The 12,717-nt window shown below is 42.0% G+C and overlaps 1 protein-coding gene across 5 annotated transcripts; it reads left to right on the plus strand.

Moving 5' to 3' along the window:
- Positions 1-2,205: 2,205 nt before the first annotated feature.
- On the plus strand, positions 2,206-10,945 carry LOC105029088 (Down syndrome cell adhesion molecule homolog). 5 transcript variants are annotated; one of them, XM_010902244.3, is made up of 14 exons: positions 2,207-2,351; positions 2,442-2,780; positions 3,196-3,240; positions 3,759-3,887; positions 4,013-4,180; positions 4,301-4,371; positions 4,483-4,717; positions 8,598-8,648; positions 8,934-8,984; positions 9,079-9,153; positions 9,278-9,355; positions 10,352-10,451; positions 10,538-10,568; positions 10,666-10,748. In XM_010902244.3, exons 1-12 carry the CDS (start codon positions 2,303-2,305, stop codon positions 10,447-10,449), a joined length of 1,389 nt encoding a protein of 462 aa, XP_010900546.1. In that variant the 5' UTR covers positions 2,207-2,302; the 3' UTR covers positions 10,450-10,451; positions 10,538-10,568; positions 10,666-10,748. The 5 variants fall into 5 exon arrangements, with proteins under 5 accessions (XP_019901245.1, XP_019901246.1, XP_010900546.1 ...); XM_010902243.4 differs by having other exon boundaries at positions 2,208-2,351; positions 9,278-9,339; positions 10,666-10,945; XM_020045686.1 differs by lacking the exon at positions 8,934-8,984 and having other exon boundaries at positions 2,206-2,351; positions 9,278-9,339; positions 10,666-10,945.
- Positions 10,946-12,717: the final 1,772 nt, after the last annotated feature.

Consider the following 12,717-nt stretch of genomic DNA (forward strand, 5'->3'; position numbering starts at 1 on the left):
ATTTGAATATTTGAAAAGGTTCAATATTGAAGACACCTGGTGCTACACTCTAATCAGCTAATTAACTCAAAACACCTGCAAAGGCCTTTAAATGGTCTCTCAGTCTAGTTCTGTAGGCAACACAATCATGGGGAAGACTGCTGACTTAACATGTCCACAAGACGACCATTGACACCTTGCAGAAGGAGGGCAAGACACAAAAGGTAATTGCTAAAGAGGCTGGCTGTTCACAGAGCTCTGTGTCCAAGCACATTAATAGAGAGGTGAAGGGAAGGAAAAGATGTGGTAGAAAAAAGTTTACAAGCAATAGGGATAACCGCACCCTGGAGAGGATTGTGAAACAAAACCCATTCAAAAATGTGGGGGAGATTCACAAAGAGTGGACTGCAGATGGAGTCAGTGTTTCAAGAACCACCACGCACAGACGTATGCAAGACATGGATTTCAGCTGTCACATTCCTTGTGTCAAGCCACTCTTGAACAAGACACAGCACCAGAAGCCTCTCGCCTGGGCTAAAGACATAAAGGACTGGACTGCTGCTGAGTGGTCCAAAGTTATGTTCTCTGACGAAAGTACATTTTGCATTTCCTTTGGAAATCAAGGTCCCAGAGTCTGGAGGAAGAGAGGAGAGGCACATAATCCACGTTGCTTGAAGTCCAGTGTAAAGTTTCCACAGTCAGTGATGGTTTGGGGTGCCATGTCATCTGCTGGTGTTGGTCCACTGTGTTTTCTCAGGTCCAAGGTCAACGCAGCCATCTACCAGGAAGTTTTAGAGCACTTCATGCTTCCTGCTGCTGATCAACTTTATGGAGATGCCAATTTCATTTTCCAAAAGGACTTGGCACCTGCACACAGTGCCAAAGCTACCAGTACCTGGTTTAAGGGCCATGGTATCCCTGTTCTAAATTGGCCAGCAAACTCACCTGACTTTAACCCTATAGAAAATCTATGGGGTATGGTGAAGAGGAAGATCTTGCAGTAATGATCTTGCCTGCACACTTTCTTGCTCTGGTCATCTAGGACCTCAGCTGAGGATAGAAGGCAGGCTACTGTAGATCAGGCAATGATAAGTTAAATATTTTCTCTCAAAAGCTCCATTTATTCCTTTGCTCTTATATTATTCTAAGCTATTCTTGATCTTGCAAGTTGATAACGCTTACGATGTGATCACAATGATATAATAATGTCTCCACAAAATTTGGGCCCAATCAGAATGTGGACAAAATTAGGAGAAAAGCCATGTCAGGATCAGGCATTTTAAATAGGTAAAGTTATGTGGCAATGCAACCACATCGTGGAGTTAACCTTGATTGACTGTATGTAATTACTGTGTGGTCAGGTTTACCACAGTGTATGTATGAGATAAATACTGAGAAAAGAAACAAAAAGTTTCACTTCTTCAGCATCTGATATTGAGGTCTGTGGGACTGGGATTCCTTTTTCCAGTGAGTCAGTGGATTTGTGAAGATCCATTGGTAGCACACGGTTACACACAAAGCACAGCTCCCTGTGGCAGTTTGAGGCCATTCAGTTGCCTTGGTGAACTTACTCCACCCTTCTGATCTACATCTTGTTCATATCTGTGGTGCAGCAGATATACAGCTCTTGAAAAAATGAAGAGACCACTGCACCTTTTTCTTTCCTTTCCAAAGCATCAAAAATTATGTTTTTTATTTTTTTATTAAGAGGCCACTGCAAACTGAACGCTTCTGTTCCTCACTCAAAACTTTCCTTTTCAAAGAAAAAGGTGCAGTGGTCTCTTAATTGTTTCTGGAGCTGTATACTAGTGGTTAGCATTGGTCCAGTAACTGAAGGATAACTGGTCCAAATCCCAGAACCAACAAGGTGAAAGATATATTTAATACCTTGAGCTCTGCATTTTACCTGAATTGCTATTGTAATTCACTCTGGACAAGAGTGTCTGCTAAAATGTAAGCCACTAAACCTTAACCTAGAATGTAGTATGGCCTTGAGTAACATAAGCTATCCATGGTGGTGAAATGTGTTGATTTCTCCAGAACATTGGAGAAAACTCGCCTCATCCTTGTTTCATAAGGAACCAAAACCAGAGAAAAGGAAACAGGCCAGGAACACGACCCAGCTGCAACCAAGACAACTGATGATGTGTGCAGATAACGCACCAATGTCACCTGATTGGTGTGCGTGGGTGTGTGTGTGCGTTTGGGAACGAGAGAAAGTGTGTTCTTCAGAGCACATTGCGGTCATTTGTAGTCTCAATGTTCCGTGGAACATATTAAGGGTACAGACTGCGTTGCGGTTACACACTGTGATTGCCAGGGCATGGACTCATACATCTCTTTTTACTGTTTAGTCCTCTCCTTGTTCTCTGGTAAGGTCACAGTTTCAGTAGTCTGGTAAACAGTCAAACAAATGCATTTATATCTTTGATTCATTTGATTCATTACTTTCTCTACTTAAGGGAGTGGTTGTGCTGTGACCGTCCATGGTTATGTTGGAGGCATCGTGACCCTGACATGTAAGTATGATGCTGGGTATTATAACGTGCTGTCTGTCTGCTGGGGCCGAGGACACATCCCCAACAGTGGCTGTGGGAATGAGATCCTCAGGACGGAGGGGCTCAAGGTGACCCACAGAACTTCAGACCGGTACCGTCTGCTGGGCAGTCTGAGGGCAGGGGATGTCTCTCTGAGCATTTTCAACGCACAGCTGAAGGATTCTGGGATATATGGATGCCGTGTGGATATACCAGGATGGTTTAACGACCAGAAACACCACCTGGCCCTCGTGATTCAGCCCGGTGAGAGTAACTGTCGTACTTCAACGTTTTGTGATTCAGACATTGACAGTGGTATTCAAATTAAGGAGTAACGTAAACAATTCATGCAACAACACAAACTTTATAGCATCTATACTTGCCTATAAATGTTTACGTTAATTCAGTTTAAAAAACCACCCTGGAACCCAGGATCACTGAAGCATCAACTGGCTCCCCAACAAGTATTACTTTTACAATCAGTTTTAGTTTGTGTTAAAATTAAAATATGAGCTCTGATATTAAAAATAATAATATAAATTGTAACTTAGAAAATCTCATACAGTAGATGCAATTGGAACATGTTGACAGAACCAGTTCAAGCCTGTATAAATTAACAATAAAATTAATAAATGGAATCAAAAACACTAACCTCAAATTCTCATTTGTTGGACTGCAGGTGAACAAGCCACCACAGCAATGCAAACGACAACTGCTCAACCAGGTAAAGTCAGATCACCTACTCTGTTATAATACATTCTGCGTCATTTCCAAAGCAAAGTAAGCTGAGCTTTGGCTTGCATGAGAACAGTCCATATGGCAAGATCCTGCTGTTTCTGCTGCTTGAACTACACCCACTGGCCTGGAAAGTGGTCTTAACCACAATCTCTCTGATATTGAGTGCAGGGCAGGAACATTTTAGGTCCCATGTTGACAGACTTTGGTTTGATTCGACCAGAGATCAAAGCCCAAACTTTACCAAAGTGTGACGAGCACTTAAAAAATGACAGGTCCAAGTTCAAAGTTCATTCATCAAACGCACCGAATTACACAGGGGTCTTTAGGCTCAGTGGAATTCTTGTGACACGGCACACAACATCTATGTAGTAAAAATGAAGAAATATATAAAGCAAAAATATAGCCGTAATATAAACAGCAATGTGAACTAGCAGGACTACTAAATACCACTGAAGTGTGGTTCCATGCTAGTTTGTTTAAAAATATGATAACTGTGTTTTCTAGTACCTCCAGAGCCTCCCACACTGGAGGTCCAAACAGTATCAGCCCGGATGGCCTCTGTTTGTTGGAGTGCTGGCTTCGATGGGAATAGTGCCATAAATAGCTACCTCATCGAACACAAGAGACAAACTGGTAAAACTAAGAAATAATACAACTTCCACTATTAAACAGCTTAAAAGCCGTCTTGCAACAATTAGTGTACGTGTAAACAAATCTAATCTTACATGGTTGAATCTTTTATCCATTTTGCCACATAGACTCGTGGGATGTTGCTGAGCAAGGCCCCGAGATTCTCTCTTGGGAGAGAGTAACGGCTATCACAAACCTGCGACCTGTTTCCAGCTACAACATTCGCATGTTCGCCCGGAACGATGCGGGTTTGAGTACAGCCAGTAATGTCCTTAACATCACCACGATAGCAACAGGTTAGTGTTATTCACCGCTGAAGAAACATCCCCTCATCAAAGCACCTGAGGGCACAGTGCATTTCAAGTAACACAAAGTCAAATCTGCCACAGTGACTTTAATTTATATTCTTTCTCTAGTTCCGGACGGCCCCCCGATGGATGTGAAGCTTGAAGCCCTTTCCGCTCACAGCATCAAAGTCACATGGAGGGTAATTTCTGGTGGTGGTTCTACCTGCATAGGGCGGGCCAGCATTTACTGTAAATGGCACATTTCCTTTGGCTTTTTTGGATTTAACTGTCTTGTCCTTTTTCCCATGCAGGCGCCTGAGCCATCCCTCCAGAATGGGCCGATCAAGGGCTACATGATCCGCTATGCGGAGTACAGTCCCCAGGGTCAATTCCCTGTGAAAGTGGTGTATGTGATGGATGGTGGAGAAAGCTTCACTGTGAATAATCTGGAGGAGGAGACAAACTACACTGTGACACTGGTCGCCATCAACTCTGCTGGCCTTGGTCCCTTTTCAAAGCCTCTCATCTGTATCACACTGTGTAATGGTAAGCAGCAGTTTTCAAGATTTTTTTCTTCGCCTCCAGTTTCCTGATAAAAAATGTGTTATTATGGACTTGATTGTACTCGATCAAAAGTGTTGAGTAAATTTGAACACTGTAATTGAGTGTTTTAGGAAAAAATTCAAGTTCTGGGCACAAATCGATCATTATTCATGGCATGCTTTATTTGAGTTGGATTTCCTTTTTGGTGTTATTTGTTTCACATGCAAAAAATTTGCTAACTTAATTTTAAATTATTATTTAATTTGTTGTCACAAGTAAGAATTATATGGTTAATTAAGCATATAACCTCCCTGCAAACACTATACCTCCCTGCAAACACTCTGCCCATGTTTAACAGAGTTATTAACAAAATAACTCTGCCCATGTTTCACAGTTATTAACAAAATAACTCTGCCCATGTTTCACAGAGTTATTAACAAAATAACTCTTCCCATGTATCACAGAGTTATTAACAAAATAACTCTGCCCATGTTTCACAGAGTTATTAACAAAATAACTCTGCCCATGTTTCACAGAGTTATTAACAAAATAACTCTGCCCATGTTTCACAGAGTTATTAACAAAATAACTCTGCCCATCTTTCACAGAGTTATTAACAAAATAACTCTGCCCATGTTTAACAGAGTTACTAACTAAATGTGATTTTAAATGAGTAAAATAACGGACTTTTTCACAGTTGTGTTTAGTTGTTTAAGATTAACAAAACATATTCAAATTCCAGGACTGCAGCAATAACAAACAAACATCAACAAGTAGAGTATAAACACTAGTCTCTCTGTATTGTAGAGGCCAATGAGTGTGTTATGTAACAGCAAACCATCATGGGACAGTGCTGCACACATTGTGATGTTAGCTCCTCTCTGGCCTGGCACACCCATAGTGGCTCTCTATCCAATCACATTTCTTCCCGTGGCATGTTTTTGCCAAGTTGAATCCAGCTCCATCCAAAAAAATGAATTTATGTGCAGTTTGACTGGCTTCCATCTCCATTACTCTCTAAAAAAAACAGTAAATCCATAGTTTTACGTTTTACATAGCCACATCCACACACACATCCACATCTTCTTCCGCTTCATCCGGGGCCGGGTCGCGGGGGCAGCAGTCTAAGCAGAGATGCCCGGACTTCCCTCTCCCCAGACACTTCCTCCAGCTCTTCCGGGGGGACACAGAGGCGTTCCCAGGCCAGCCGGGAGACATAGTCCCTCCAGCGTGTCCTAGGTCTTCCCCGGGGTCTCCTCCCGGTGGGACGGGACCGGAACACCTTCCCAGGAAGGCGTTCCGGAGGCATCCGAAACAGATGCCCAAGCCACCTCAGCTGACCCCTCTCGATGTGGAGGAGCAGCGGCTCTACTCTGAGCTCCTCCTGGGTGACCGAGCTTCTCTAAGGGAACGCCCAGCCACCCTGCGGAGAAAGCTCATTTCGGCCGCCTGTATCCGGGATCTTGTCCTTTCGGTCATGACCCAAAGCTCATGACCATAGGTGAGAGTAGGAACGTAGATTGACCGGTAAATCGAGAGCTTCGCCTTGCGGCTAAGCTCTTTCTTCACCACGACAGACCGATACATCGACCGCATTACTGCAGAAGCTGCACCGATCCGTCTGTCAATCTCCCGTTCCATCCTTCCCTCACTTGTGAACAAGACCCCTAGATACTTAAACTCCACTTGAGGCAGGCACTCTCCACCAACCTGAAGTGGGCAAGCCACCCTTTTCCGACTGAGGACCATGGCCTCGGATTTGGAGGTACTGATTCTCATCCCCACCGCTTCACACTCGGCTGCAAACCGTCCCAGTGCATGCTGAAGGTCCTGGTTTGAAGGGGCCAACACGACAACATCATCCGCAAAGAGCAGAGACGAAATCGTGTGGTCCCCAAACCTGACACCCTCCGGCCCCTGGCTGCTCCTAGAAATTCTGTCCATAAAAATTATGAACAGAACCGGCGACAAAGGGCAGCCCTGCCGGAGTCCAACATGCACTGGGAACAAGTCTGACTTACTGCCGGCAATGCGGACCAAGCTCCTGCTTCGGTTGTACAGGGACCTGACAGCCCTTAGCCCATATTCCCGAAGCACTCTCCGCATGTTTTACATAGTACTTTGCATTATGCGTAAATGTGTACACTGTTTGGTTTTTGAGCAGACATCTTACCTGGATATATTGATACCAGAGTTCTTTCACACATTCACCGTTTCTCTCAAAGGGCACAGTGTACAACACTTGGGTTGGTTTTCAGTTGAAACTGCAATCAACTGTATTTGGATTGACTAAATATTCTAACATTATTAAAATGTTCTAACAAATATCCAACATTTTCTATCTATTTCAATCTTTTTATTGCAGAAATGTACAACAGTTGCCATCATTCTGTTTTCAATGTGTTTTTAACATTTCTGAAAACAGTGTGTAAGTATTTGATAAATCATGTGCTGTGAATATATTGTTTTGTAGATGGTGGAGTATGAATGAGAAAAGAGTTCATGGATTTGGGAGAACGTGTTTGTTGAATGCATTTAGTGCGAAGGCAATGAAAATGATTTTTGTTACTGTAACTTCTGTATTGTTCGATGCTTGTTAGCAATCGGGAAAAACTGTATGTCATGCAAATAATTTAATTAAGTGTACATTATATTTTTATTACAGTGACAGTAAAAATAGATGTGTTCAAGAAAATAATACTTGCATTTCGCAGTCACACCTCTTAACGCATGTGATTCCCAACTGGCAAGTGACCTACCTGTGACCTGGTAGGCTAAAGATTCCATCTGCTCTTTGGATCATGTATATTCCAGGGATAAAAACTGTCCTTATTTTAACACATAATCTCCAGGATTCCTTAGATGTGCCTAGATGAGATATCAGGTTTTACTTAAAGTTTTAACATAAATAGACCTAACATATCTTTCAGTACAGCATGTGAACAAAAAGTTATACAATTCCCTAATGCAGTCAAAGCTACATCATTGCAGAATCCAAAAGCACAGTAATAAAAATAAAATATATATAACACCAACCTTAAAGTGTGAAAAGGTTTAATTTGAGCAAATTTGAGCAAATACAGTGAGGAGAACAAGTATCTCCATCCTCTACATGCTTTGTAAGTAGGAAAACCTGCAAAATCGGCAGTGTATCAAATACTTGTTCTCCCCACTGTTTGTAGGTATTCAGTACCTTACTAACCAGCCTAGCGTTATTGTGCAGCTTCATTCTTCCCCTAACACTGTAGCCTCCTGAATGAATCCTGATTGAAACCATTGCATTTGATGAGACAAAATCCCAAGCACAGCCAAACCGACAAAACAGGGAACATGAACTACTTTTATTCAACTCGAAACAGCTGTTACTGCATTTGTGATACACCGCTAGCTCTTGTGCCTTTCTCAGGTTTGTTTGTACTGTAGCACATGATGAAAGCACTCAGCGTCATAATATTATCCAGTGTTTACACTTTTTACCTACATTGTTAGTTTACCTATTGTTAGTTGCTGCACAGTACCAAAATACACAGTACAACATAATTCCTCAGACACTTGACCATTGTGAATTTAACCTTAAATCAAGTTACTGTAGCCTGTTAGTTTGACTGCTTTAGGAATAGTGACATCTTGACCTTTTGTTAACTGGAAACATTTTATCTTTACAGCAGTATGACATGCATGTGCTTCATCTGTCTTTACTTACATGGTTTCCCAACTTAATATTGCTTTCCCTTCAAAATGGTATTTGGAGGAATAAAGCATACACCACATTCTCCCCTCTGTTTTTCTCAATCAAGCATAAAATGCTCAATACACGTATACAAAACCTGGATCGGTTAAATACAGTACACATATTCAACTATTTACATATCTGTTTTGTTAGATAATCTGGAGCAGATGACAACAACTCAAGCAACCACCGAAATTCAGACAGGTAAAATACTCCTGCATGTGATTTTTTCTATGACTAAACAAAAATGCAGTTGATTTTAGGCTTACTTTCCTACAAAGCATGTAGAAGTCTGTAATTTTAATCATAGGTACTCTTCAACTGTGAGTGATGGAATCTAAAACAAAAATCCAGAAAATCACATTGTATGATTTTTAAGTAATTAATTTGCATTTTATTGCATGACATAAGTATCTGATACAACAGAAAAGCAGAACTTAATATTTGGTACAAAAACATATTCAGCTATATACTTATCTGTTTCGTTAGATAATCTGGAGCAGATGACAACAACTCAAGCAACCACCGAAATTCAGACAGGTAAAATACTTCTGCATGTGATTTTTTTCTATGACTAAACAAAAATGCAGTTGCAGGCTTACTTTCTAATGTTGTTCACCTGTTTAATTTTAAGAACATCCAGTCTCAACCATTGAAGCTACATCTTTAACTGATTCATGGGTGATTGTCACTCTCAGTCCCACTCAATGTAAGCCATTGTGTTACTTTTCAAAGCATAATCCACAATCACCAAAATCAACCAAACATAGTCAGCCACATATTCAGTTCCTCCAACTGCATAGTGATCTGCTTCTCAACTCTGTGTTGTGTAGATCAGAAGGTAGACTTCTCCACTACACAACCATCAAGTGACTCTACTGTTGACATGGAGGCAGTGAGTAATAGAAAGAGTAGGGGGTGTTGATATAGAGTATCTCACAAAAGTGAGTACACCCCTCACAGTTCTGTAAATATTTGATTATATCTTTTCATGTGACAACACTGAAGAAATGACACTTTGCTACAATGTAAAGTAGTGAGTGTACAGCTTGTATAACAGTGTGAATTTGCTGTCCCCTAATATATAACTCAACACACAGCCATTAATGTCGAAACCGCTGGCAACAAAAGAGAGTACACCACTAAGTGAAAATGTACAATCTGGCCCCAATAAGCCATTTTCCCTCCCCGGTGTCATGTGACTCGTTAGTGTTACAAGGTCTCAGGTGTGAATGGGGAGCTGGTGTGTTCAATTTGGTGTTATCGCTCTCACACTCCCTCATACTGGTCACTTGAAGTTCAACATGGCACCTCATGGCAAAGAACTCTCTGAGGATCTGAAAAGAATTGTTGCTCGACTTAAAGATGGCCTAGGCTATAAGAAGATTGGCAAGACCCTGACAATGAGCTGCAGAACCGTGGCCAAGACCATACAGTGGTTTAACAGGACAGGTTCCACTCAGAACAGGCCTCGCCATGGTCGAACAAAGAAGTTGAGTGCACATGCTCAGCGTCATATCCAGAGGTTGTCTTTGGGAAGACGTAATGGTGAATGGAAAATAATGGTGGCCACACAAAATATTCACACTTTGGGACCAATTTGGACATTTTCACTTAGGGATGTACTCACTTTTGTTGCCAGCGGTTTAGATATCATGCCTGTGTGTTGAGTTATTTCGAGGGGACAGCAAATTGACACTGTTATACAAGCTGTACACTCACTAATTTGCATTTTAGCAAGTGTCATTTCTTCAATGTTGTCACACAAAAAGATATAATCAACTATTTACAAAAATGTGAGTTGTGTACTCACTTTTGTAAGATACTGTATGTGTTCTGTGTTTCAATACTTACAATTATCCTTTTTGAAAGTAATAGTAGAAACTTACTCCTTTGACTTATTCCAGCCTCGTACAGAGAAACTGATCGGCCATCTTGTTGCCATACTTGTGCCTACCTTGGTGTTGGGGCTACTTGTTGTCATGGCGATTGTATGGAAAATTAGGCGTAAGTAGGCCTACGTAATTATACAGTGTTATCATGTGGACCTAGTTTTGGGAAGATTATCTCCTAATCTTTCACTCACTGTTTAGGTTCAGCATTGAAAAAAGGCACCATGAACATGTAAGTGGCACCTGAAGTAATGAATATAAGATTGCCACTTCCCAACAATTTCACAGGTCCCCCTCTGATACTAATGTCTTATATCTCTCTCATTCAGACAATGGAAGAAAAACGACTTCATGTCCTTCGAGAACTCTGAGCCAGCACTGTAGAGAGCACTGGGATGTTGGTGTACCAAGCCAGGTTATGTAGTAGTCAGACTGTGGTTTTAACGTATGGTGAAAGATGACGTGCGTGATTTTAATCACACTGTTGTGACAGGGTTTTTTACTAATTAACACTGTCTACCACAGAGTTGCTGGTGAAAGTGTACAGTGAAATCAACTTCAATGTATATATGTGATATCTGCGTGAATGTTAATAAATGCTTGCTTATAGCTTGCTGGAGTCTTCAATCGGTATCAAGAAGTTCAGTGCTAGTGACTATCAAACATTAACATTTATATTTAAGGCTGGATTCCCCAATGGGTTGGCAGGGCATGTACCCCGTAGATCCCAACCTCAAATGAAACGGTCTCTCAGAAGGAACAGTCCAGGGCTGGGAATAACCCATAACAAGATCCACTGTGTCCCAGCCATAGCCACAAGGGGGTGCGAGAGACACATGGCTGTATGAAAGGGGACAGATAACGTTCAGCACTCAGCCCTCTCTCCCTCATAGGCTGCATGCATTCCTCCACGGGCTGGCTCTAAGACTCTCTGAGGCACTACAGCCTGCTGGATTTCCACCCATCTGTCCTGTAAATCTCTTAATTGGTCTAATTAATGTGGTGGAAGTGGAGATGTGATACCTCTGTGGAGCGAGGCCCGGGCAGCAGCTGTTACTGAGGGAGTTCCCCAGAAACGGAGGAGCAGAAAGGGGATACCGGCCCAGGCCTCCCCCTTCCCCACTAACCCTTGTAGGTACCTAACAGGGAGGTTTGTGATGGTGGGACAAATGGACGTCTTAATTGCTCATTGACCAAGGTTTGAATGGATAGATTTATTTGTCAGCTTAAAACACAATACATCCGGGTGTAGATAGTGGATTTGAAATGATAGAGGATGATGGATGGAAACGTTCAGAAATGTCTTTCTATTGTGGATGTCTTGGTGACCAAAGTGTTTAATTAGAAGTGATGTACTAACATGAATAGATTTGCCTTGCCAAGCATACATCTAGGTGATGCCAGACTCTGATTATGTCCTCAGCTCAAACCTATCCACAACTAATGTATAGCACACGCTTAGATGATGCCTCTACTGCTATGACAGCTCAGATCTGCCCAAAAGACATCAGTCCAGCAGTCATAATCACTACAAGTTCTCAGTCATTTCTGTAATGCAGTCAGATTCCACTGATCACAAAACAGCCAGTGCTGAGACGCATCTATAAAATTTAAACTATTGTGCTAGCTGGCCAAACCAGACCTGCCATCAGTCCTTCAACTTTATGGCTGAAAATGAACCAAATAAAAAAATTTAAAGAAATAATACAATTCAGAGAAACACTTAGTTTAGGCTGCCTTACAGCACCATGGCAACCAAGGGCGATCTTGGATGTTTGCCCTAGACGTCCATATGCTTTATTCAATAAATATCTCAATGTAGATGTTGTTTTATATTGTATCAGTGTGTCCTTCGGTGTCATGTTGAACACTGCAGAAAAGAGATTGTATTCTACTGTCCTCAGACCAACTTTACGTTTCTGAAATGACCAGTTATGTCCTGGGAAAGAGTGGAGTCCTGTTGAATTGTCAATGTACAGTAGCAAGGCGACATGCTGCATGAGCTGGACCCTGCCATTCAAGGCCATTCAGCTCATGGGGGGAAAATTCAGCAAAATGCAAAGGTTAACCTCTTACCAGCCTTCTATTCCCGCTAAAACATATAACATTGTAATCATGTCAGCACATGCTGTACGACTGGTGCTAGGAGCTTGTTTGCCTGAGCAGGAAAATCCCCACAGAACCCTTCTCTCCAAGCCATGCTGTGACTCTGTCCTAAACACACTGGTGCCACGTCCCTCCTCTCTGCCTTACCACTTCCTTCCATCCCCACCCCTGTCTCTCTGAAGTGTTCTTTCTCCCCGTCTCTCCCTCGGTCCCTTGGGCCATCCTCTCCTCCTTCCTTCCCTCCCTCAATCCCGAACCTCCACTGATTACGCATG

This window comes from Esox lucius, chromosome 4, assembly GCF_011004845.1.
Source record: "Esox lucius isolate fEsoLuc1 chromosome 4, fEsoLuc1.pri, whole genome shotgun sequence".
In the NCBI taxonomy this organism is placed as follows: domain Eukaryota; kingdom Metazoa; phylum Chordata; class Actinopteri; order Esociformes; family Esocidae; genus Esox; species Esox lucius.

Coding starts and splice junctions, on each gene's coding strand:
- LOC105029088 (XM_010902243.4), top strand. CDS start 2,303: ATGGACTCATACATCTCTTTTTACTGTTTAGTCCTCTCCTTGTTCTCT. Junction 8,985..9,078: donor AACCACCGAAATTCAGACAG/GTAAAATACTTC, acceptor TTTAATTTTAAG/AACATCCAGTCTCAACCATT. Junction 9,340..10,351: donor CTACTGTTGACATGGAGGCA/GTGAGTAATAGA, acceptor GACTTATTCCAG/CCTCGTACAGAGAAACTGAT.